The 26926-nt window shown below is 50.2% G+C and overlaps 1 protein-coding gene across 1 annotated transcript in view; it reads right to left on the bottom strand.

Moving 5' to 3' along the window:
* Positions 1-5666: 5666 nt before the first annotated feature.
* GALNT16 (polypeptide N-acetylgalactosaminyltransferase 16) overlaps positions 5667-26926 on the bottom strand; it is an 80792-nt gene continuing 59532 nt past the window's right edge. The window contains exons 10-15 of the mRNA XM_031679165.2: positions 22903-23029; positions 21543-21635; positions 20083-20166; positions 12088-12226; positions 11283-11405; positions 5667-7855 (exon numbers count right to left, since the gene is read on the bottom strand). Coding sequence (XP_031535025.1) covers positions 7718-7855; positions 11283-11405; positions 12088-12226; positions 20083-20166; positions 21543-21635; positions 22903-23029 — 704 coding nt within the window. The 3' untranslated portion in view covers positions 5667-7717. The remainder of the gene's footprint in view (positions 7856-11282; positions 11406-12087; positions 12227-20082; positions 20167-21542; positions 21636-22902; positions 23030-26926) is intronic.

The following is a 26926-nucleotide window of genomic DNA, read 5'->3' as shown; positions in this document are numbered from 1 at the left end:
CAATTTCCTAGTTTGTAAATGGGGTGATAATAAAATACCTACCTGATAGAGTTGGTAGGACTGAAGAAGTTAAAATGTGTCCATCTCAGTGACGGATGGGTAAGTGATAGTGTTGACTAGGAATGTCATCAGCTGGATGATCCGTAGAAAGGACTTAGCCACGTAACTCATGGCAAAACGTATGCCCATCCTGTGGTCTGGGAGACGTGGCACTGATTCCTTGATTAATGAATCTTCTGGGGTGGAAACTCTTCTATAACCAAGTCAGCCATCTGTGGCAGGTATTGGGAAAGAACTCATAAATCACACAGAGCAAGTTTGGCATGTGGCATCTGGCTCAGCAGCAAGCCTTGCCCCAGCCTTGTGCTCAACACCCTCTGCCCCGGAGGTATCCGTCACAGCCCGGAGCTCTGATGGAGGTGGCGTGCTTAGCATTAGCTCTCTGAGCCTTCTGTGCCAGGTGGTGACCCGTGCCCATCTCAGTTGCCAAACCAGTGGCTCTCAAACGTGAGTGTGCATCAGAATCCCCTGGGGACTTGTTAAACTCAGCTGACTGAGCCCCACCCCCACAGTTTCTGATTCAATAGGTCTGGGTGGAATCCAAGAATTTACATTTCTAGTAAACTCCCAGGTGATGCTGCTGCTCTGGGACCACATGCTGAGAGTCCCTCACCTGCATGTCTAGGGAACTGAGTTTAATTAAACTTTGCTATTTGTCTTTGGGCAAGTTTCTTCTGCCCAAGCCACCACTCCATCATCCATCAAGTGGGCACACCAGAACTTATCTCGTGGGGTGTGGGCACCAAATAAGAAAATGCACATGGTAGCCTCATTCAGTTCTAGGGTCCCAGGAAATGCTCAATTCGTGTCAGCCCCCGACATCACCAATGTATTGTGGGTGAGGGCTCAGAGACAACTAATAAGTAGGAAGGGTTGGCTTGTGAACATCCCAGGCTTTTAAAGAGAAGTGAGAAGAAAAAAATAAATGTAGATGGGTCCTTTCTGAATGCAATGTACTAATTCCTAAATGCCTCATCACTAAGAACAAAACAAAAACAAACAAAACCCAGCTAGAATCTTTCATTCCATTCATTCCCCAAGCCCACACTTACTGTGAGTCTGAGAACCAGGCTCTGTGCTGTGGCTGTGGGAGGGTCGAAGCTGGAGCAGATGTAGGTCCTGTAATCAAGGAGCTGCAGTCCAGCAGAACAGAGAAGACAGGTCCACCGCACAGCATATGGCAGATGCTCGCTGCAGCTGGAGAGGAGCATTCAAGAGACTGAAGAAACAGGCCAGAGAGATGCTTTCAGGCAGGTGGGAGACAGGGAAGATTTCCTGATGAAGCAGCATTTGCCTGGAGAATGGGGAGCATTCGCCCCGTGGCGGCAAGCAGAGGCACAGCAGAAGCACAAGCGAGAGCAGGCAGACCACAGCGTCAGCAGCAGGACGCAGGGCAGGCTGGCCGGAGCGCGGGGTGGAGGGCGCAGGACGGGGCTGCAGCTGGCCTGGCTGTCTGGTGTCCAGTGATGGGTGGCCTTGACCATCAGTGGTTGACAGGGCTCCTCCGAGCCCGTTCCATGTCCGTGTGGGGTCGGTGCTCAGCACATCATGGGCTTGGTGACGTTCACAGTGAGGCTACCACAGGTGTGAGAGTCGACATGACCCATGAGGGGATCCCCCAGGAGTCCAAACTACTGCCCAGAGCCTGCTCACCTCCCCAGCATCCATTGGAAAAGAAAAGGTCAGTCCCTGCCCTCCCCCCGACAGCAGGACTTGAGCACAGGCTGAGGTCACGTACACACTCAGAGAGCCCCCAGCGTCACTCTGCTCCTCCACCTGCTGCCCCCCGCTGCTTACTGTGACCTGATTTAACCCTAACAACCCCCCACACTCCCAACCCCATGGAGAACAGGCTCTGGAGAGCAGTCATCCCAGCCAAGAGCCACCCTTGCCCCGTGAGCAGAGGAGCCTGGAGCTGCCCGGGAGTGCCTGGGGCCTGCGGGTCGCCCAGGCTTCTGCCGGCCTCCCGCCACGTTGGCAGCTGCCTCCCACCCAGACGGTGACAGAGGCCCCAATGAGGCTGCAAGCAACCACCTGTAGAGACTCTTCCCTCCTGGTTCCAGACCCAGAACCCCAGATTCTACTGCCAGCCCTGGTTTCCCTTTCGAATGAGGCTTTCCCAGCTCCAGGCATTTCTCCACCACTACTCTCCTCAAGGGGGTGCCAGTTCTGGTTTGGTCCTGTGGCTCCTAGATCTGGTTCCCACATTCACCCAGCTCCCAGGAGCACAGGTGAGCTGCCTTCTCCTTGGCGTCTCCTCGCAGTGAAGTTGAGCACAGGTGTGCTCGGTGTTCTCAACCCAGAGCCAGGCCCCTTCCGGAGTCTCCCCTGCACACCTTCCTCTCCCTCCTGCTTCTGCGCACTGCAGACTCAACACGCACCTGTATCACTCAGTCCACCTGTCATCACACACGCAGAAACTGGGAATCAGCAGGTCTGGGTGGGAGCCCAGATGCAAGCACCTCAAGTAATTCCAGTGGGTTATCTGGATGCACCTGAGAGACAGCTTATCTGAAAGTAGAATTGTGGAAAGACTGGCCTGGTTTTCAGATGGCTTGAGGGGGTCAGAGATCATCTGAGCCAGGGAGAAGTAAGTAACAGAGTTTTTCGGTAGCTCCTCCTGGTCATTTGTGTTCATTCTTTCCAAATAAGAATCACTGAATTTTCCAGGCCTTTTAGTCTCACCCTCTCTTTTTCCCTCCCCAGACTGAGAAAACTGAGCCCTGAAGGAATGGTCACTGGCTCAAGAAGCAGAAGGCTGGTCTGTTTGGGTTTAAATGGCTCCCGTGGTTCCTATCTAGAATTCTTCTGTGATTACAGACTGGTCCACATCACCACAGTGCTGCATGCACTGACTGGAGTAAAGAGCCCAGGCCACTGGCAGTTGCCTGAGACTCCAGCTGGGCTAAGATGACCGGTTGACCGCACCAGGCCTCACCCAGTCCACCCTTTGTCCAGCCAGAGACAAGTGTGGAGCCAGCTGGCACTCTCTGGAGTCATAAAACCCCCACTCCTGGGCTCTCTGTGTGCCTGGAGCCTAATGACCCCTTAACCCTACTCCTCACTGCAGGACCCTTCGCATACCTGCATTTCTGCAGGATATAAAATGTCTTCTCTTGACGTGTGTTTACCCTAACAAAACTCATCGCCCCAGGAGGTAGCCAGTCTCACAATACCCTAATACCATAGGCGGACAGGCCTCACATCTGCCCTTATTGAAGGCATAAGACCTATTGTTCAGAGAAGTCCCTGACAGACCTTACAACCTGCTAGGTCCCTGTGCACAAATTTATCTTGCAGCCTCTTCTTATGTGCTCACTCAGTCACCTCTCGCCTGTGTGGTCTGCTGTTGCCTACAGCAGTGTACCTATTAAACTTTGCTAAACTTTTCTCGGTCTCTGGTAATTCTTTACCATCCCATGTGTCACCATCACCGTGTGTGCTGACAACAAGCATTGCTCAGAATGTCATTTCAAGCTGTCCTGGAACCATCATGTTTCCCTGGCCCCCAGGCCACAGAGAGAAGCCCCTCAGTGTTCCTCCTAAAGCTGCTACCTTCCCTGTAGCTTTTATCATGTGGCATTATGGTTATGTAATAATTCGTCCATCTCCCCGGCTAGAACATTAGTTCTAGGACGTTTCTGTCTTGTGTACATTTGTGTCCTCACTCCTAGCAAAGTGCCAGGCGTGCAGCAGACACTCAGAAAATGTTTATTAGTAACACCAATAACACACTTACTAAGCACTTAGAAACGTCCAGATGTTTCGCAGTCGTTAAATAAATCAGCCCTCACAAAAACCTTTGAAAGCTATGAGTGCACCCATTTCACAGGTGAGGACACTAAGGCTGAGAGATGAAATAATTTATTCAAAATCACACAGCCAGTAAGTGGCATGATGGGATGGACCCAGCTTATGGGGTCCCTGGGGTCCCTATTCCTGCTCTGCTCTTCCCCACACTTAGTGGGGTTGAATCCCACAGCAGAGGGCTGTCTGCAGATGGCTCTCGAGCCTCAGTCCAGCCCTGCTCCACACAGCCCAGCCACCAGTCGGAGAGAGCACCCCGCCTCTGCTCCATCTTGAGGTCCTTGCCAAGTGCCTGGCAGTGGAGACCTTTTAAAATGAGAGAAGCTGCTGGAGTCCCCCTCCCTCCTTCTGGAGGAAACTGACTCACATCATCACAAAGGACACACAGAAACCACAGACATTGAGAACATTGTTGGGAAGGAAGCTGTGGACACTATAAACTCCAGCCTTTCCTCTCCAGGTTTCCTTTCCTGTTCCCCTGGTGGGAGAGGACCACACCCCACCCAGCGCCGGAAGACATCCTCCACAGGCCTTGGAGGACAAAGATGTTGCTTGGGTTATTTCTCGCAACTGTGAGTGGGGAGGCCCATACCAAGGGGCCCAGGGAGGAGGCTCTGAAAACTGAAGCCAAGTCACAGAGGCCCATGGACGGAGGAACCCCTCCCTGCTGGGCGAATGGGAATGGGAGCTTAGCCCCACGCAGATGTCCCTCCTGCCCTCCCCTCCCTGTGTGCTCTGGGAGAGGCCTCTGGGCTTTTGCTGATTCCTCCGGGGGCTGGCCAAGGGCCAACAGCCTTAGTTCTCAGGACAGAAAAAAAAAAAGGAGAGAGAGATGGGATTCCGGGGAGGTAGGCTTAGAGGGCCAGAGAGACCATGACTCAGGAGAAGCCAGCCCCGGAGCCCCTCAAGGCTGGAGTGAAACTAGACAGCAAGTGGAAACTAGACAGCAAGTGGAAAGCTGGCTCAGCCAGGCCAGGAGGGAGCCCAAGAAGGCAGCAGGCAGTGGGCTGTGCTCCTTGAGAGAAAGGATGGACAGACGGACTCTGCAGCCAGGGTGTGCTGGAACTGCCACCAGACAGGGCCTTGCTCTGAGCCCCTTAGGCCCAGTGGTCAATTCTGGGGAATCCTGGAGGAGCACCCCTGAGACACGGTAGGGTGGTGGGCAGACACGGCCGTGCCCAGGCGAGGTTTGGCCCCGCGCTGGCCTGCTCACTACCGTTCATATGTGCACCGAGGCAGTGCTTATTTTTACCTGGGTAGGTTCAGCTTCTGATCACAGAAATGGAGGGGGCTTTCCATTGGTTTCCATGGAAACATTAGGCAGAGCATCTGCTACCCGAATAAACAAGGTTAGGTTGGTAGGACTCTTTCTGGAATTACTTTGCTGTTTCTACCAAGGAAAACTGTTCCACTTGCGTTTTTACCACCCCTTTCTTATGTGCCAGAGGAGGGAAAGGGTAGTCAGAGGGGCCGGGCTGGAGCACAGGGAAGGAGAGAGGGTTGGCAAAAAGCAAGTATTTAGAGAAGCCCCTTTGTTTCCATTTTTGATCTCAAAGTAGCATCCCGTGATGAGGTCACAGGAGCCTGGGCTCTCATCCCAGCCTGCCCCCACTTGCTGGCTCCCCCAGAACAGCCAGCCTATCTTTTGGGACGTCCCTGGCACGGCTGGCCGAAGAGCAAGCTACCAGTTGCAGGAGGGGTGAGACCTGAGCGTGCTTGGTTTCATTTTTACAGAATAGAGGGAGGGGGCGCTGCAGGGCTTGGTTGTGAAGTCAGAAAGGAAGGCACTGGTGCACATGTGCATGAGAGAAGTGGTTTTATTCCAGGTGTTTTTCATAAAGACGAGGTCCTCAGGGACAGCAAGTGGCACATGCTTTGGTCAAGAAGAGGAAAAGCAAAAACAGAACAGGGCTGAGTCTCAAAGGACCGCAGACAAGTGCCGAGCCCAGTCTGATCACAGGGAAGGAGGGGGCCCTCTCAAAGGCTCTCTGAGCAGCAGTCCTCTTACATTCAATGAGAGATGCCCACGCTCCCTGTCCCTAAAGGTCCATGCTGTCCGCCAGGGTGGACACGCACAACAGAGATGGCGGAGGATGAAACATCACACAGAGGACAGAAGTGTGGCCCTAGGGGCCAAGCGCTCCACACTGGTGAGCCCAGGGGGTGCCCATCGGGGCACAGGAGTACTGCTGAGAGGACACTGGTGAGAACCCTCCAGGGTGGGCGCTGCAGACCACGGCCCCAAGGGCCGCATGGAGGGAGCAGGCCCCTAGCAGTTTAGGCACACCAGGGAGGGGGAGGGGAGTGGCAGCTCCGGTGACAGGTAGCTCCGGTCCAGAGTAGTTCAGACCCTTAGGGGATCAGAGGCCTCTCTCTGTATGAAACTGGAGAAATTCATGGACCCTCTCCCCAGGAAAACGCATATATGCACACACATGCACTACTTGGGGGACAATTTCAGGAGTACCTAGGCTCTCTGGAATCCATAAACTCCCTAGGGGACCCCAGGCTGATTTGCTTTGGATGGGAGACCCCCATGGGGTTCCTGGTACCACCAGTCTTCTGCCTAAGATCACACCGCCTGAGCCAGTGGGGCGGGGAAGAGGAACGTGGGAAACAGCGGAAGTGGTTCTAAGATCAGACCCTGAGGTAGGGGAAGAAGAGGCCCAGGGGCTGTGAGAAGGAAGAGGGAGCTCTGCACAAACAGGGGCCACCGGCCAGCCTCCAGGCCACCGCAGCGGCTAAACCCCAAGGGCTTCCATCCTGCAGCCGGGAGGGGTGAGGATGAGTCCTACCTGGATGGCTTACACTCCGTGACTCAGGGAATGTCGATGTTCCAGAATGGAGGGCCCTGCTCTTACCTTACTGGCCATCTGACCCTGAAACACTGTATTTACAAAGGCAAGGGCTTTGGAGAAGGCAGGAGTCAAAAACTAGGATGGTACCTGTTCTTACGGGGTCCACATGGTGCGCCCGGGGGAGGGGGCCAGGGCACCGGCTGGTTGTTAAGGCCCGAGGGAGAGCTCTAGTCCTGACACTTATCCAAACAGAAGTGGGATCTGTTTAATAACTGTATTCCCGAGGCTGCCCCCAGAGATCCCCTTGTAGCCCCTTGCTGAGTACATGGGGACCAGAGCGCAGGACTGGAGGCACAGGGCCCTGGGACTGGTACGTGTGGGAGGAACTAGGTCCTGGGGAGAAATCCACTCTTTCAGTGCTTTGCTGCTTTTCTGTCTGCAGTTCTTCCTTCTGCAGATCATCCATCCTTTGCCCAGATCCCATCGCTCCAGCTGCCCCTCAACCCCGCCCCAGCACCTGCCTAGGACAGGCCACTGAGCTCCTCACGTCTTCCTGTTCTCTACCCGCCCCCATGGACTGCCCCTTCCTCTACCTTCAGCCTGCCTCCCATCCAATGTTGCCCACACTCTCCTCTCATGCCCAATCCCACGGGCAGCCCCCTGACCCAGCAGGACTGGTGCGAGCCTCTGTCCTCGCTCTCCCCAGCCAACAAGAGGAGGGCCCCAAACCCCTATCTGGGCCCTGGAAGGGCAAAGGGAGGGAACAAAGGGCCAGGGCATCAGTCCAGTCTCTGCTCAGCAGCAGTCCAGCATCCCGACCGGCTCCTCTCCCCGGGCGAGGCGGGGACGGCGGCCAGGGCAGCGGGGCATCCATCCCCCCTGCATCCTCCCCGTACAAGCTTTGGAGAATCGTGTGGTGTGGCAGCGGTGTTTGCTGATGATTCTGGCAGAAATGTGAGGAGATGGAAACGGCCTGCTTTGTACTCCCCCACCCTAACCCCCTTCCGGTCCCAAAGTCTCATGCAAAAAGTACAGGAGGCCTGGGGCTACGGTCATGTGTGTGGCAACAGCTGCCACTGCTGGGCTGGGATGTCGGCCTGGCACTTGCTGGTCACCAGCTGTGTGGGCTTGGCCTCCAGGCAGAGGCCGCTGACTGAATGCTGGATGAAAGAGGCTTTTCTCCTCCATCTCTGCGGGGAGAGGCAGGGAAGGAGAGAAGAGAGAAAATAATAATTAATCATAATAATAATGTCCGCACCCTCACTAGCCGTGTATGTACATGGCCCTAGGGCACACCACCGTTGAACTAGTCTGTGTGTCCCTCACTTAGGAGGCTCCCCCACCCCACACACAAGCTTTCAGCCCATCCCTCCAGATGCTCTCTTGCCTCTGCAGGTTGGCATGGAGTTACCATCTAGATCAGAGGCCCATAGGCTGACTCTAACCCAGAGATGTATTTTGTTTGGCCTGCACAGTGCTTATTTAAAATTTGGCTTAGTCGTCACATAAAAATCTGCATTTCCAAAGCTTCCCTTTAGATGTGGGCCCAGTTTCTTTGGTGGCATCAGCTGGGACTGAGGATCTGCTCCTGCTGCAGGTGGGGTTCTGATCTCTGTCCCCGGCAGCCCCACCTGGTCCCTACGCTTCTCTAGGGCTTCCTTCTTGTCCCTCTAGGCACTTGAGTGTGAGTCCTGGACTAGGTGAATCTTTTACTCCTTCAAACAAGGTTTCTTTTTCCTGCCACACTAAGCTCTGTCCTGGCCTGTAGCCATGCAGCCGGTTACGTACACCCTGTAGTGGGGACTGGCTGCCACCCCTGCAGAGATGAAGAGTGATGCCAGTGAGGTGGTGGGGGCACTCGAGTCCCCTATCAGAGTCATGAACAGGCACCCAGGTCAGTGCCTTCACCTTCTGGTGTCTCCCCTGCCTCAGGCTTGACAAGGGGGACAACAGTTGCTCCTGTAGAACGTTTTGACAGTGGCCATCTGGAGGATGGAGTGTGGTTTGGACACTCAGAAAGGATGAGAGGCTCAGGGCAGAGTAAACAGTGAGCCATGTCTATTTTTGACTTCTCTCCTATTTTCCTCCCAGGCTTCCCTCTCCTCGCTTCCTATATCCACCTTGTCCGCTGTCCTCCATAGAATATATGGAGTCCTCATGACCACGTGGATGGAGCCCAGAGGGCTCTGAGGGGGAAAGGCCACATTCTTACGGGAGCAAACTAGGAGAAGGGAGATTCACAGCACCCACCGGCTGCAGGGCCAGGGCTGGGGCTTCAGGGAACGTGAGGTGGGCAGAGAAGGGAACCAACTGGGATGTGCACACAGGGTGGAAGGCAGGGACTGCGAGCCTAGATTCCCCTTGGGAATGCGGGGCTCTGGAGTGAAGGGCTGAGAACCAGTCTCTCTGGCCCATGTGGTCACAGCAGAGAGGAGTCCCCGGCCTAAAGGTCCTGGGCAGTGGGTGGGATGGGGCCTTTGGTCCCTCGGAAACTCACAGCATCCTATTGCCTTGTGTTCTTCCAGTCTCTGACCTCCTGGGGGAGGCCGGCCACTCTCTCCCTGGGTGGGCACTGATGGACCAGGCCCTTTGTTCATCCTTGTGGCCAGCAATGACCTGCACTTTCCCTGATACAAGGCAGGCACCCCATGCAGTTTTATTTTATGAAGAATGAATGCTTGAGGGAATGAATGAATCCCTCAGTCATGAGGAAGTGCTCCCCAATCACAGGATTCTCACTCCCCACCTGTGCAGTCAGGCACAGTCTCTGGGTCTCCCCGACCCTTCTAGCCACTCAGCCCTGGCCCGGCCAGAGAAACGACTTCACCTCACAGCACTCACTCTCCCATCGCCACGGCCTTGGTTCTTGCAGATTCCTTACTAGGCAGACCGGAGAGGGAGCCCCTTGTTTCATATGTGAGGAAACTGAGGCTCAGAGAGGTCAGGGGGCGACAGAGCTGGGACCTGCTGACCCCATCCCAGAGGCTCTTGTGCCCATCTATGTCTCCTATAACTGATACCCAAGTGCCTCAGAAATGGGGCCAAAGAGGGGCCAGGAAGGGAGGCTCAGATTCAAGAAGGAACCTGCAGCGTAGATTTCATCCTGTCCCCCTGGAGGAGAGCGCACAGCTGTTGGGGGACTGGCAGGACTTGCAGGAGCAGAAGGAATGGGGCCAAGGGAGATTCCAAGGAGCCCCATAGTCTGGGTCAGCATGAAGGGAAAAATGGGTGCTTCCGCTCCAGAGAAGCATTTGAGTGGTGGCTGCCCTGGGAACTGCTTCTCTAACTTTGGCCTCAGCCAGGAGTGGGTGGGAGTGAGCTCAAGACTTGACCCTCAGAAAGACGGGCGCTCCAGGTGAGGGGGAGCCTGGGGAACTGCCTCACTGTAGGGCAATGCGGGCAGTGGGCAGGGGGCAGCAGCTCAGCCAGGAAGTGTCTCAGGTGTGTCCAGGAGGCCCCGCAAGCAAACCATGGCACACAGATCGCTCTCTCTCTCTCTCTCTCTCTCTCTCTCTCTCTCACACACACACACACACACACACACACACACACACGCTGGAGGGAGAGGAGGGATCTAGCTGCTGTTCCAGAATAAAATAGCAAACTGCCAATCAACCCTAAAGAAAGAGCTGACCCAGGCAAACAGAAAAGAGGCGGGAGGAAAACCCTAGCAGCCGAATTAGAGAGCCAGGCACCCTCCTGCCCCTCGCATTGCCCTGCAGGTTGGCCAGGGGCAGTCACAGGGGGCCACCAGGAGGGGGCGGGCAGAGGAAGGGCTAGAACAGACCCCATGCCTTGGTGTCCATTCCCGGACAGAGGGGCAGCCCTCCCAGCCAGGAACGGAGCGGGCTGTGTCACCAGCTGCTGTGTGCCCTAAATAAGTGACTTCATCTCTCCGAACATCCATTTCTTCCTGGACAGGTGGGCCTGATCTGTCTCCCCAAATTAATGAAAACAGGGCAGGTAAGAATGTTTGACAAATGGAAAAGTCAGTACTCAGGCAGGCCTGGCGTGCCAGCTTGGAAATCACTGTGTCTGGATCTCAGGGTCCCCAGTCAGCAAGCAGTCAAGAAATACTGAGCACCTACTATGTGCTGGGATACCTACTATGTGCTGGGGTGAGACTGTGGGCTTAGGAGTCACATTGACCTGGGTTTGAACCCCAGCTCCACTCCTTCCCAGCTGTGTGATCTGATGTATTAAATTCAGCGAGCCTCGGTTTTCTTGCCTCTAAAATGGGGTTCATACTAGGGCCCAAGTTGCTGGGTTGCTGGGAGAGTTAGATGAGATTGTCTATGTAAAACTCCCAGCACAGGCTCTCGGTAAACACTAATATTTATTTTGGCTGTGCTGGTTGTCAGGGGCCAGGGAAACAATGTCGACAAGACAAATAACCCCTGCCCTCATGGAGCTCACAGGCTGCACGATGGACATTTAACAACTATTTACCTGAAGAAGTACTTACTCATGAATAAAACAATAGACTTGACCTGGACACGGGCATCAGCCCCCACAGACCCTCACTCTAGAAGGCTTGTTTGAGTCTATGTGTCACGTCTCCACTGTGTGTTCTCCAGGGCTGCTGGCCATCCTGTGCCCAGGGGCGAGGAGGCTTACCTGCCTGCCTTCTCTTGGGTTGCACATCTGCAGTACGACCAGGGTTCCAGGGGAGACAGAGGTGGAAGTGGTAGCCAGGCATTTCCGCTGCTGCTGGATGAGATGGTCACTGAATAGCCACGCCTGCCAGACAGAGAGCAGAAAGGCCGGGTCAAAAAGTATAGTGATGGATGGATAGATGGGTAGATAGTTAATAAAGCAAATACACTGTGTATCTTGGTAGAATTTTTTTTTTTACAAATAAGGATGGATTTATGGGTAGTCATTGTACAATTCTTTCAACTTTTCTATGTGTTTGAAATTTTTCATAATAGAGTATTGGGGTGGGGAGCTCAGCTGGAGCTGGCCAGAGGGCAATCGAGGATGGATGAAAGGATGCTTGGGATGGGGAGAAAGACAGGACGTGGGAGCAGGGCAGCCAGGGAGCCAGTCCACACCGTGGTCTCCGTGACCTGCTCTAGTTTGACAGTGGTGCATCAACACGTGGTACACATGGGAGTCCCAGGCGCCCTGTGGCTGGCCTGTCATACAGGCTGACCACAGCTGCAGCGCAGGAGAGAACTGGGTACTGTTTGGGCAGCATTCCTCCCTCTGCAAGGAGAAAGCCAGTGGTGCTCAGAGGGCAACTGTGTGACAGGCTAAAATGGGGACAGAATGTGGCAGGAGCAGAATGCTAGGGGACAGCTCGCAGGGTCCTTGGGAAAGGGGGTTAGTGGAGAGTGAAAACAGAAAGAAGATGAGAATGGGCAGAAGAAAGCCCCTCACCCCACTCCCAGGCCTATCCCGGAGGTCCCAAGCAGCTTACCTGGGCCACTGGGGGGTTCTTGGCAGACCCTCTGCAGACCCCCATTCCGAGCAGGAAGTTGCCAGCCGTGTCCTGGCCTTGGAATTCTAGGCAGTTAGTCCCCTGCTTAATGATGCCTGGCACTTCCTTCACAGGGACACTGAGAGAAAAGGCAGTGATCAGGCTTGTCCTCTGCCCTCTGCGGGCTTACCCAGAGGGCAACACCCAGTCAGCTCCCGGGGCACCCAGGACTCCGTGGGGTGGGGCCCTGGGAGGCAGGCCCAGCAGCAGAGGGTGGGTTCTGAGCACCTCTGGGAACCTCAGGGACTGCCCTGGAGGCCAGGCCTCGGAGGACCTGGTGAGGAGAGAGCTCATACCAGAAACCAGGGCTCCCCAGCCCAGAAAGAGGATATCCCGGGTAGAGGCTGGGCCTAAATGTGGGCTCAATAAGCAATCTCCAAATGACAGGGAAGGGGTCGCTTTGACAAACTTAATACACACAAATATGAAACTGTATTCAATCTCACTAATGATTAAAGAAATACATATTAGGGAGTTACCACTGTTTACCATATGTATATATATGTGTGTGTTTATGTATATTTGTATATATAAGATAATAAATATTTATATATTTAAATGCATGTGTCTATGTGTGTGTATGTATGTGTGTGTGTATATATATATATATTTTTTTTTTAAATATCAATACCTGTGTTGGCAACAGCTGTGGGATTGGATCATTTCATACTGCACACATAAAAGCACAATTTGGCCCATCTTTTCTAGAGGACACTGTGGTATTATGCATCAAAGACCTTAAAAATGTACACACCTTTGACCTAACAATCCCACTTCCGAGAACTTAATATCCTAGGGCAATAATTATGGATGTGTATAGAGATTTGTTTTAAAGGCTGTTAATTCAGAGTGACTGATTATGCTGAAAACACTGGAAATTCCTAGATATCTAACAAGAGGGTATGGGCTAAGTAAATTCTGATTCATCTGTAGGATGGAAAACTCTTTAGCCATTAAAAATGACTCTGAGACAGAATACCTGGTAATGTGGAAAAGTGTTCATAATATACTATTGAGTAAAACAGGCACATTTCAAAATAGTATATTATTGAAACATTTTATACACACAGACAAACATGCTTAAACACACACACACACACTGACATAAGACGCACTGTCTTACCACATGGGTAATAAACCTAAGGAGGCTGCTAGTCCCAGCTGATGAGGGCTTATACTCCTGGGTTTAGAATGCTATATACGAGCTTGGATTATGGATGCACAGAGGGGTGATGGGGAACCAGGAGAGCTTAGAGTCTGACCCCGTGCCTAATTCTATCTGCCTCTCCGTTATCTTTGTCAGGAAGAGAACTTGGGCAGGGGGCGCAGATCAGACAGGGTGTCCCCCTCTGGGTGGGGCTTGTGCATTTCAACAAGCCGCAGTCCCCTCCACTCCCTATTGTCATCCCCATCCACTTGACTTATTTCCATTACCATTCTAATCACTGTGGGTTTTAAGTTTGAAACCTCTGCTAGGTGCAAGGCTGTTGAGAGGCAAGAGCTCCATCCTTCTGCTTCAACCAGGGGCAATGAGTTATATTTCCTCTCTACAGAGAGTAAGGTCCTACTGGAGCTTCTCTGAGAGGCCAAGGTTGTGCCAGACCTTTCTCTTCTCTTCCTCTCCCTACCCCTTGCTGCTTAGGCAGATGTGCAAGTTGAACAGTTTTCAGAGGTGAGGCAGGCACTATCCAAATGTGGCAATGGCCACTGGCACCACAGGCCTGCCCACTGAGGCTTATGGAAGAAACCCAGGGCTTGAGCAGCAATCTCAAGACCAGATGAAGCTCCTGAGGTGTCTGAGTGGTAGCAGCCCTGGAGCAGCTGGGATGACTCTCACCTGCTTCCTCTGCTTCCGGGCAGAGCCAGGCTAAGCCGTCCTGTTTGTTGGTCACCCTCTTAAGTCTGCATCTGCTTCCCTCTCTATGGATCACCTCCAAGCTGGGCTGCCATTAGCCCTCATGATGTCTTTGTAGAAGAGATCTTTGCTATAGGAGCCCCTTTCTCAAGATACTTCCATCTGTTATAAAATCATCAGAAAATCTGGTTTTGTTAGAAGACTTTCACTGCCATCTTCCAGGAACTGTTGTAATAAATGTGCCATATCTACTGCATGACCAACACCCTTGCAAATGTGATGTGCTTGTACAATGCACAGCCTGCACAACTGTTCCTGACCAGCCTAATAAAAGCAATATATTAGCAATTGCTGAGCCAGCTGCAGAACTCGGATCTGGAAAAGGGGCAGAGTTGTAGCAGCACTGCAGGCCAGCCTAGGAAAGCAAAGGCCTCTCCCTTCAGCCTCCTTGGCCTCCCCATTGCCCATGTGCAAGTGCATCCCAACTACTAGGATCCCCTGTTTGAAGGAAAGTTGGTATCATTTGGACCCATAGATCTCCTTTTGAACCAACAGCCTGATCCCTTCCTGGCCCCTCAGCCTGAGAACTGAGGCCAAACATGAATGAACAGACTGAGGATGAGTAATCTGGATCGGAATGAGCTGCATTTTCTACCTAAACAACAAAAAATCATTTTTAAACTCCCACACGGTGACAGAACAAACAGAAGATGACTTATGCTTCTTATTGAACAAGGCTGGTTTCATCCACTCTCCTGTCTTGTGATCGATCCAGGCTCGTGATAGGCATAAACTACTTCTTTCTCTCAGTCCTCTGGGGATGACATGGGACAGCATGGAGGGACAGGGTGTGAGGAGGAGGGGCACAGCTGGGTCCTCCCCAACACTTCCCCTGGGCTCCCCAGCTCCTGCCTGAGGCCTAGAGTCCATGGCTCCAACCGGATGTTGCAGGAACTCTGACAGAATGGAAAGAACTGACCATGATTTTTTCCTCAGAAATGACACATCTGAATGAAACTGTCCCCTTAAAAGTGGCCACTTGAGGAAGCTGTTCATTTATTATACTTTTATAAATTAATGTTCTTCCCTTCACAGCTATCATCTGGGGAGCTGGGGTTATCCAGCCTGCCAACTTTTTTCAAGGATGTTGCCGTTGCTTCAACTGTTTTGGAATTCCTTGAACGTAGCTCCCAGAGTCACTTTATTCTTGTTCCTTATTTCAGTCTTGTCACCCTGTATTGAGAACCCAGGACTGTATCATCTGGGGGAATCAACTAGCTTATTCCCTGGACTTGGCTGCAACTTAACCACAGCTGTATTCCAAAAATCAAATCTGCCCTCAAAGGACAGAGATGTGCCTCCTTTGAGGATATGCAGGCTCTGAAGGGTGGTGTGTTCTAGAAAGCCATGGCAGAATCCTTGGGAGACAGCAGTGGAATAACCCATTCCCCAAGGTGACAGATCTACAAGAGAGAATGCTAATTTCAAAGTTATTACTGAGGTTTATTCACTGTGCAATTTATTCAGTTAAAAATATTTATCAAGTGGTGGGTATAGCTCAGTGGTGGAGCGATGCTTAACATACATGAGGTCCTGGGTTCAATCCCTAGTACCTCCATTAAAAAAAAAAATTTAAAAAGGGAAGATGGCCAAGTAGTAGGACCATGAGCTCGCCTCTCCACGACCACAGCAAAACCACAGCTGACTGCTAAACAACCATCGGAAAAAAGAGACTGGAACTTAGCAAAAAAGATCTTCAACAGGAAACATACAGAGGGAACCACAGTAGGATGGTAAGAGAGGCTTGCGATATATTTGGGCCCCATACCCTGCCCCCACCAGTTGGGCCACCCACAAATTGAAGAATAACTAAGTTGCAGAGACCCTCCCACAAGAGTGAGAGTTCTGAGCCCCATATCAGGCTCCCCAGCCCAAGGTTCTGGCACTGGGAGGAGGAGACCCCAGGACATCTGGTTTTGAAGGCCAGTGGAGCTTAACTCCAGGAATCCCACAGAACTGGGAGGAGAAGAGACTTCATTCTCTTGAGAAGCATACACAGAATCTCGTGTGTGCCAGGTCCAAGGGCAGAGGCAGTGATTTCATAGGAACCTGGGCCAGACCTTTCTGCTTGTTTTGGAAGTTCTCCTGGAGAGATAGAGGATTGCTGCGGCTCAGCCAGGGAACATAAAAGCTGGTGATGGACATTCTGGGAGTGTCCATCTACATGAGATTTCCTGGAGGTTGACATATTGATTGGATCATTAGCACCAAGACCTAGCCCCACCCAACAGCCTGTAGGCTTAAGGGCTGGGAAGCCTCAGGCCAAACAATATACTGGGTGGGAACACAGCCCCAGCCATCAGCAGACTTCCTGAGCCCCAAACGCCTCTAGACACAGCCCTACTCACCAGAGGTCCAGGACCAAGCTTCACCCAGCAGTGGGCAGGCACCAGCTCCTCCTGCCAGGAAACCTGCATAAGCCTCTAGTCCAGCCTCATCCACTAGGGGGCAGATACCAGAATTAAGAAAACCACAATCCCAAAGCCTGTGGAAGGAATCCACAAACACAGGCCAGACTCTACACCGGGACTGGCTGGACCCTGGCCCTTGGGTGACAAGAGAGGAATGTACTGCTGGGACGCACAGGACATCTCCCACAGAGGGCCACCTCTCCAAGGTCCTACCTAAAAATACAAATAGAAAGATAGACAATATGAAGCAGCAGAGGAATATCTCCCAGGCCAAGGCACAAGATATAATCCCAGAAGAAGAAATAAGTGATGAAGAGATAAGCAATTTATCCGAGAAAGAGTTTAGAGTAATGATAGCAAAGATGTTCAGAGAACTCAAGAGGAGTATAGATGCACAGAGTGAAGTTTTTAGCAAAGAGTTGGAAAATATAAAGAATGCCCAAACAGAGTTGAAGAATAAAGTCACTGAAATGAATAACAACACACTAAAAGAAACCAAGAGTAGACTAAATGAGGCAGAAGAATAGATCAGTCAGCTAGAAGACAGATTAGCGGAAATCACTACTGCAGAACAGAGAAAAGAAAAAGAATGAAAAGAAATGAAGATAGTTTAAGAGAACTCTGGGACAACATGAAGCACATTAATATTCACATTATAGGGGTCTCAGAAAGAAAAGAGAGAGAGAAAGGACCTGAGAAAATTTTTGAGGTGATAATAACCAAAAACTTCCCCAACTTGGGGAAGGAAACAGTCACCCAAGTCCAGGAAGCACAGAGAGTTCTGTACAGGATCAACCCAAAGAGGAACACACCAAGGCACGTAGTCATCAAACTGACAAAAATTAAGGATACGGAGAAAATAAAATCAGCAAGAAAAAAGCAACAAGTAATATATAAGGGAACTCCCATAAGGTTATCAGCTGATTTTTCAGCAGAAACTCTACAGGTCAGAAGGGAGTGGCATGATATATTTGAAGTAATGAAAGGGGAAAACTTAACAACCAAGAATACTCTATCCAGCAAGGCTCTCATTCAGATTTGATGGAGAAATCAAAGCTTCACAGATAAACAATAGCTGAAAGAACTTAGCACCACCAAATCAGCTTTACAACAAATGTTAAAGGAACTTCTCTAGTCATCAAACCACAACAAAAAAAAAAAAAAAGAAGAAGGAGAAAAAAAAAAGACCTGAAGACCTACAAAAGATTTCTCTGGCAATTCAGGGTCTTTTGTGGTTCCATATAAATTTTGGAATTGTTTGTTCTAGTTCTGTGAAAAATGTGAGTATTTTGACAAGGGGTTGCATTGGATCTGTGGATTGCTTTGGGTAGTGTGGCCATTCTGATAATGTTGATTCTTCCAATCCAAGAGCACAAGGTATCTTTTCATTTCTTTGTATCATCTTCAGTTTCCTTCATCAATGTTTTACAGTTTTCAGAGTATAGGTAACCTCCTTGGTGAAGTTTATTTCTAGGTATTTTGTTGGTTTTGATGCAATGGAATGTTTATACCAGTTATAAGATTCTTGTTTTTGAAGTGCAAAAAAAAAAAAGTGAATTAGAGCAGCAAATGGCAAAATTTTTTTATAGGTGAGTTGCATTCCATTGCATATATATGCTACATCTTCTTCATCCATTCATCTATTGATGTGCACCTGTGATGCTTCCATATCTTGGCAATTATAAGTAATGCTGCTGTTGATAGCGGGGTTTATGTATCTTTTTGAATTCACTTTTTTGTTTTTCTCAGATATATGCCCAGGAGTGGAATTGCTGGGCCATATGCTGGTTCTATTTTTAGGTTTTTGAGAAACCTCCATATTGCTTTCCATAGTTTACATTCCCACTAACAGTATACAAGGGTTCTCTTTACTCCACGTTCTTGTCAACATTTGTTATTTGTGTGTGTGTATGTTTGATGATGGCCATTCTAACAGGTGTGAGATGGTGTCTCATGACTTTTGATTTTATTTCCCTGATATCAGTGATGTTGAAAATCATCACTAATCATTAGTGATTAGTGATTAGCAGATTTTCATGCTCCTGTTGGCCATCTGCGTTTCCTCTTTTGGAAAAATGTCTGTTCAATTCTTCTGCCCATATTTTAAATGGGTTGTTTGTTTGCTTTTTAATTGAAGTACAGTTTATTTAAAATGTTGTGTTAGTTTCTGGTGTACAGCATGGATGGACTTGGAGGACATTATGCTAAGTGAAATAATTCAGACAGAGAAAGACAAATACTGTAAGATATCACTTACATGTGGAATCTAAAAAAAATACAACAAACTAGTGAATATAATAGACAAGAAACAGACTCACAGATGTAAAGAAGGAACTAGTGGTTACTAGTGGGAAGGGAAAGGGGCAAGATGGAGGTGGAGGATTAAGAGGTACAAACTATCAGGCATAGAATAAGCTACAAGGGTGTATTGTACAACATGGGGAATACAGCAATATTTTATAATAACTATACACGGAGTATAACATTTAAAAATTGTGAATCACTATATTGTATACCTGTAACATACTATATTGTACATCAAATATACTTCCATTAAAATATGATATTGTAAAATAAATACATAAATAAATAGTTAAAATAAATAAATGTTTTATTTATTACCAAAGCAAAAAAAAAAGAAATTAAAAAGGAGAAAAAATTTATTGAGTGCCCGTTTTGTGACAGGCACCGTTCTAGGGGCTGGAGATAAAGAAGTGAACAAAACAGATAAACACCTCTACCCTCATGGACCTTACTGTCAAATGTGAAGAGATGACAACAGAATTAAGTGGCCATGTGTGTGCTAGGTGATGATAAGGGTGATGGAGGAAAATAAGTAGGGGATGCTGGGAAGGGGCGGTCTGCAAATGCAGAGTTCAGGATGGTTGAGTCAAGACCTGGAGGTGAGGAAAGGTGCAGGTGTAGCCAGGACACTGAAAAGGATTTTCAAATAAGAAAAAAGAATCAACTCAGCCCCACCACAGTCTTTACAGCTTACTACCCACTGTGCTGGAGCCCTCACACACACACCATTTGTGTGTTGCTTCCTCATTTGCTGGAGCAAACACTTCCCTCTGATTTCTCTCACAGTTTATGATTATAATATTAATGGATGCATAATACTTGTTTAGATCTATCCATCACGATTCACTAAACCTAGTCCCTATTGTTAGTTGTTTCTCAGGTTTTTTCATTGCAGCAGGGAAGGCTACAGTGGACATCGATTTGTCAACAGTTTTTGTTTTTGTTTTTGTTTTTTTTGCTTTGGTTGCCCTATTTCCTTAGGATAAACTCCCAGAAGGGAGAGAAGACAGCCAAAGGGGCTGAATGTTTCTGCGGCCTTCACTGCATCATGTATTGTTGTTTTCCTCAGGGGGTGATGCCTGTTTCTAGCTCTAAGACCCAGTCTGTTAAAATTTGGTTCCTACTGCACCTCCCTTTTAACTCCTGGTAACATCCTGGGTCCTCCAGAGCCTTCACATGAAGACAAACACTGACAGCTAGAAAGAGCTGGACTTTCTGGGATGGGGAGTGATCAGGGTGAAGGGGCCCCAAGCTGCCAGCCCCTGGGTACCCAGGCCAGATGCACGATCTGAAGACTGCACTCACGTGAGCTCTGGGTACACATTATCCAGGTACCAGCGGAAGGACTTGCAGTTCATCTTCTTCCTCTGCTCAATCCGCGTGGCCACGCTGTAGGGGGAGGCAAGGCTCAGCGAGATGTGGGGAAAAAGCCCCCCGAGGCCAGCGGCCCCTTCCCAGGCCCCAGGAGGCAGGCCCCCTCCTTCCACTTACCGATGTGGGCCATGGCCAGGAGCTGTCCAAGTCTGTCTGCCCTCCAGCCTCAGCCAGCAGCCTAAATTCACTCTCTGACCTGCAAGTTCATCCCAGGGCTCCTGGCCTTCCTCATTTCTCTCCTCAAATTCCTGCCCATCTTTCAAGATCAGCCCAGCCCACAGGGACCATGCATTTTGCTCTCAGCTTCTCCCTCCCTGAGACCTCAGGTAGCACACCACCACCCCATCCTTATGTTCATAGAGAGAGCAGAGCCTCAATGAACTAGAAGTTTCCTTTCCTGCGCTCCAGTTGAGCAGAAACAATCTAACAACAACGAAACCACACTTTAAACATCCTTCCAAAAATTTGGCAAGTAAGAACAATGTTATGTCTCCATGGACACCTTCCTCAGCAACACTGACCATAATGGCCGCTGACAGATGCCCTCACCACCTCTCTAAGCCAGTTTGTTCTCAGGAAAGTGGGGACATGATCACCTACCTTGGAGGGTTTTTGTGAGAATCAAATGAATTAAGGGAACATAAATGCTCAGCACAGAGCAAATGTACTTTCCTACTAAAAGAAATCATGACATAACTTTTTTTTTAAGGGATAGATATAAGTAAATAGAGGGAGATTCATTGATGTTCACTAATGTTTTCAAAACATTTCTGACCACAACATTAAGTAAGAAATAAATACATCTGACCCTGTGGCCAAGTATACTCACAGGCCTGTACGTCTCCATACACACGCACGTGTGTAACTGAAATAAGAGCTTCACAAAACAATACTCGCCTTTAACTGCAATCAAGTGTAATTTTCTGTTCTAGTTCTCAATCATTTTTTTAAAAACTATTGGTCACGACCCACTAAATTGATTTCACAACCAATCTGCATTTTTGAAAATGCTTACAGGCTGTAGTCATAAGAGTCCAGAACAGGAAAACAGGCTAACAGATCACCATCTGATTTTGAACAGCAAGAAGGAGAGCCAAAACTCCCAGTGTTTTCTGCAGACAGCCGGCCCTTAAGTACTCCCACAGATGTCTGTCCTGCAGGCAGCTTGTGGATGGGCAATGCTTTCATAAGCGAGCTCTCTCTGGTTATTTCTCCCCGTGAGGTTGCATCCTTCTCAAGGACCAGGGCCCCGTCCCTGCTTTGTATACCATTCCAGGCCCCGAAGGCCCCAGCGTCGTGGGGCTCAGTGACTAAGGCGACCCAGATTGCTTCCTTGGCATACACATTTCGTATTTTGCAAAGAGGCAAAGGGGTCTGGTGGAGGGGCCCACCTGCCAAAGGCCTTCCCGATGGCTGAGGGCCGGGCTTCATAGTAATACTGCTTGTATTCATCCATCCACACCTCTGCAGTGCGCTTGGTGTTCCTAAATGGAGAAGAAGGAGCAAAATAAGGTCACCAGGGCAGTGACAGAGTTAGGGCTGGGATCAAGAGCAGCTTTGTGCAGCACAGGGCAATGAGACTCTTGAGAGTGTATGCAAAACAATATTGACTGGGGTGGTACCAATGAGTGCAGTCTTTCTGGAGGACAATCTGTCAGTTTCCACCTCTGTAGGTATAGATACTCTTTGACATTCCACTTCGAGGAATCTATTCTCTGGGACTACCAGCTTGTGGGTAAAAGGGATATCTGTGTAATAAAACACTGGCGACAACCTAAATGTCCTTCATTCAGTAGAAGAGCAATGGATTATTCCCACATGCTGGAGTACTAGGCAGCCTCAAAAAAGAACATCATGGTTAGTACGCACTGACACAGAAAGATGCCTACAAGTTGGTGTTGAGTGGCAGAAAAGCATGCTGCTGAAAAAAAACACAGCACAACCCCATTTACAGAAAAACACAAACTCATGTTCTCTATACAGCAACTATACCTATATGAAAATTAATTAAAAGGCCTGAAATGAAGGGCCAGAAACCTATTAATAGTTTGGAGAGATAAGTGGGATAGAAGTAAGACTGGGTAAAAGAGACCTTTACTTTTTTCTCTATGATATAAAGAGTAAGAACAGTAATGTAGAATATATGTACAGATATGTATATATAATGTGCATCCATACACTTTGAATTTTTACAGTGTACATGTATTATTTTTATAATTACAAAAACAATAAAAATAGGATGAGGGAAGCAAAACAAAAAGGTCATTGGATGAGCTGGACTTGGGGAGCTACCGCGGCCCACAAGGGAGACTCATCCTCATGACACTCCTCCCACCCTCCCCTTGCTGCCACCACCAGGAGAGCGGGTGATGGGGGTGGTCTTCCAGGACTCTGCCCCCTCTCCTTGAAGGTCAAGTGCATGCCGTGGCTGGGGACACGTGTGGGCAGATGCTGACCAAGTCAGGGTCGGGACATGGTGTCCATGGCCAGTGTTTGGGACCCAGTGAGTAGAGGACAGCTCCCAGTTGGTCATTTGGCCGGTTTTCAAAGACAGTCAAGACAAGAGAGGCCTGGTGGAGACACTCCCAACCTCATCCTCTGAAAGTACCTGGAGTCCAAAATGGGAGGGGGAAATAGGGAAACTGAGGCCCAAAGAGGTGGGGTAACTGCCCAAAGTCACACAAGTAACTGACAGCGCGGGGGTCTAGGTGCCCTGGCTCCTAGCAGGGTGCTCTTTTCACTGTGACCTACCTGATGTAGGTGAGGGCATTGCCCTCAGGGAAGTTGTAGGGGTGCCGCTTCCTGAAGACGTGGCCCACACGGCTGCAGGGCACGATCTCCAAGCTCCCTCCGCACATCCACACCCTGAAGGAGAGCTCTGCAGGAGATGGAGGCCGTCAGGATGAGGAAGAGCCCCTGGGCAGGTCCCCACTGAGTGAAGGTGGGAAGGAGCTGGCTTCCCTTGCCTTTAGTGTCTCCTTGGAGGCACGTGCCGGGGTCGGAGCTCCTGGGCCTGTTTACATGGGCGCACCTACTCCCTGCACATGTTCCTGACTGCTCCCTCCATGCGTGTGCACACACATCTCCCCCCCACACACCACACAACCCCTCCACACATACACATATCCTCCCTTCATCTCCTCCACACCCACCACACACACCCTCCACACAGACAACACATACACACCCACCCTCCATACCCTCTGCACAGATACCACACACACTCCCCACATCCGAGCTCTGGGAGAGCAGTGGGGAAAACTTTGCAGGGACACCAAGACCATGAGTAGAAGGAAAACTGAATCCAACCATTTCCAGCCTCTGTCTGGAAAGTCCTATCCAGACATGAGCTAAAGAAGAACACATCGGCTTGTCAGTCAGGGAAGGCTGGAAAACTAACACCAATCAATCTGAAGGCTGCTCAGCTGGTGTCTTCCAGGCTGGCCCAGACCTCGCTCTTGGCCCCGGTGGTCTCCATTCACAGGCTACCACTGGCCCTCTTGAGACACGCTTCCTTTTGATGGTGGTAGTGATGCTGAACGAGCTTTTACAGATGCCTACGGGCCTAGTATTGTCGGGAGATAAGAGCAGCGGCCATTCTGCCTCCCAGAAGGGGATGTCACAAGTTGCCCACTCTGTCACTTCTGGCAAAGACTCACCTTGACATCTGGCTGAACCTCACAAAATCTCTTCTGATTTCCTACTTTCTTTCATTTTAATCCTATAGTTGGACATCTTGTGACATTGAAACACCTCCCTCCTGCCCCAGAAAATACATAGTCCTTCTTTTTGTTTGTTTGTTTTTGATTTTTTTAAAAAAGGAAAGAACATTCTTTCATGAGTTCCAGCCTTGGTCCCTTTTCCCACTCTCCAGTTGGCTGTAAGGACTCTTGTGGTCCCTAGCGAGGCCCGGGGGCTCTCACCGGGCACAGCTGGTCAGGGCCCTCCCAGTGATTATCAGAGTAGGGAGCAGAGGCGGCAGGACTAACAGCCACCTCCTGGCCAGCCTGTGTGCCCCAGGCGACTCCCCAGTGTGGTCCCGGGACCAGGGCTGGACGTTCAGCACATCTGGACCGACACCCAGGGTTGGCTCTGTTCATGGGCTTCCCTAGGTCTGCCTGCAAACTGCCAGGCTTCTGCCCCATCTCCTGGGCAGAGCTCTGCAGCTGGTTCAGCAAGTGAGATTCAGAACCGGGTATGGAAGACCTGCGTTCGGGTTCCATTTCTGCCAGACTAACTCTGTTAAGCCAGTTGGGTCACTTTATCCCACTCAGCCTACATCGTCCATGCTGTTATTACTACTTATTGTCATTATTATCAACAATGGCAGTAACCATCATCCACTTAATGGGCCCTTCACTCTGCGCTCTTTATAGCTGCTGTCTAATTCTCACAGCAATCATGCGACACTGGTGTTATTATCCCCGTGTTTTTAATAAGGACCATGAAGCTCAAAGATGTTAAGTAACCTCTCCAAAGTCACCTACACACTCAGTTGCAGAATTACAATGTAGAGTTCCCGCACTGTCCAGCCGGTAGCACTTGTTGGAATCAGATTCTTTAGTTAATTCAGCAAATTTTTATTGAGGACCTATTTATTATAGGTCAGACACTGTTCTAGAATCCCTGACACCCTAGTAGGGGGAGACAGGAACTCAGTAAAATAAGAAACAAAAAAACAAGCAGGCAAGAAAATGCATAGCATATAGGCCTTCCAGCCAATGGTAATAAGCACAACGGAGAGGATGGAGCAGGTAGGAGATAAAGGAAGGTGAGTGGAGTTGAGGGCAGGGCACAATTTCAATGAGGCTGATGAGGGAAGTTCTCATGAATGGGGACTGGCCATTTGAGCTGAGACCGCAAATGAGGTGAGGAAGAGTCACATAGATCTAAGGGAAGCGCGTTTGCGGAGCAAGGCAAAGATCTAGAGGTAAGAGCTAGTGGGCAGGAGTGGAGCGAGGCGGGGTAGGGGGAGGAGCAGCAGGAGCTGAGGGCAGAGCTGGTGGTGTGTGCTTGTGGGGGGAGGGCAGATGGAGTAAGGACCAGGTTTTGCTCTCAGTGATGCGGGAGCCCTCGCAGTGAAATGATCTGACTACGTTTTAAAACAGTCCCTAATGTGAATCCCAAAGTTTTCACGTTTGCCACCCCCACTCAAGGTGGCCTCTGGGTTCCCGAGTTTGGCTCTCTCGGGGGACACAGGAATGATTTGGTTTGGGCATCTCTCTTCCTTCAACAAAGGGATAAAATGAAAGGCCCAGATCCACCAGCGGCGGGAGTCTCCTGGCTCAAAACTGGTCCCAGCAGCTGAACGTCTGAGCAGCCCGACTAGCCTAGGAATTTCTTTGAATTTCTTCGAAGAAACAAAACCCTCCCTAGGCCCACTGTGCGGTTCACCTTTCAAGTTCCCCCACCACTGAGCCCTGGCCTCAGGCAGAGTTTGAAGTTAGCTATTTGATCATTCATTTGTTTCTCCATCAGGCCCCAGCCTAAAAAGAAGGAAAAAAAAAAAAAAAAGAAGGGAAAAAGAAAAAGGCCTCTGGAAGCAGGAGAGACCATCGGTTTCCCAGCCGTCTGAGTCTGTACAGGAAACCAGCTTTGCCAAAGCTCCCTTCAGGCTGAGACTCAGGACACAAAAGAGGTCACATAGGCCCAAAATACATGAAAGGAGGTCGGAATGGAAGGGTCACTGCACCCCAGTTCCCAGAATTTATTCCTCCAAATGCCTGCCTGGAAACGGTTTCCAAGAGTAAATTACAAAAGGGAGAAAATCCCACACTGTTTCCACTCCGGCTGGTTCTGAGTCGGAGCCCATCTGCCCATCTGTGTCCCAATCAGGGAGGGAAGATAGACCTGGTCCTCACGTCCCAGAAACACGGAATCTGACTTGGATCGCACCTCACAACACTTAAGTGGCTCCAGTAAAGGTGAAACCTGCACCTGTCAGACGTGGAGTTTCCTGACTGAGACCTGGAAAGCGGCGCCCACTTGTCAGATGGGTGAAAAACCACCAGCCCTATTTACCTTAAGAGAAACCTAGTCAGGATGAAAAAGAGCAGAGGCAAGGGCCCTGCAAAGGACTGACTGGGTCCGCTGCCAGAGCTAGAACAGGCCTTCGTGTTTTATTGGCCTCAAGGTACCTGTCCTGATTCCTCGAGAGCTCGGGGATCGCTCTCTGTCCACCTTCATCCCACTCCTCAGCTGGGAGGCTGCCTGCGTGGCTGCACCACGGGGCTTCCTTCCTGTGTGCAGATGGGTTCCGCCAGCAGGTCGCGGGGGAGAGTGAGGGTGGGTGTTTATCCCCCTGACATCTTCCACTGGCTGCGGTAGGCTGCGGTAGGCTGGCTGCAGGCACCACCCCCCCCCCCCCCGCCCTGAGAGCACAGCTCCTGTAAGGGAGTGCCCCCGCCCCGTCTTCCAGACCTAGGGGTGGCTACGCCTCCCAGCAGTCCCCAGCCCAGCCCAGCACTATCCTGTGTCTTGTGGTTCCTTGTAACTTGCCCACAGAGCCCAGTGTGGCAAACTCCCCTTAGATGATCCACATCAGGTATTCCATCTGTAGCCACCCTTTACCTCACCTGAACCTCATCAGCGACCCTGGGGTGTTCCCTGGCTCTTCCCTTTCCTTCTGGGGCTAAAGGGTTCCTCCAGCTTCATAAGTAATGATAATGGTCATGAGCATTTTAACCTCTCATCTTCCTTAGTACTCATAACAGCCTCTCGGGGAAACTGAGTCTCAGGGAAGGTTTCACATGCCCAGGGCCAAACAGCAGTAGGG

This window comes from Vicugna pacos, chromosome 6, assembly GCF_048564905.1.
Source record: "Vicugna pacos chromosome 6, VicPac4, whole genome shotgun sequence".
NCBI lineage: Eukaryota > Metazoa > Chordata > Mammalia > Artiodactyla > Camelidae > Vicugna > Vicugna pacos.
Note: the sequence above shows the minus strand (reverse complement) of the source record. Positions and strands in the feature narration are given on the sequence as shown.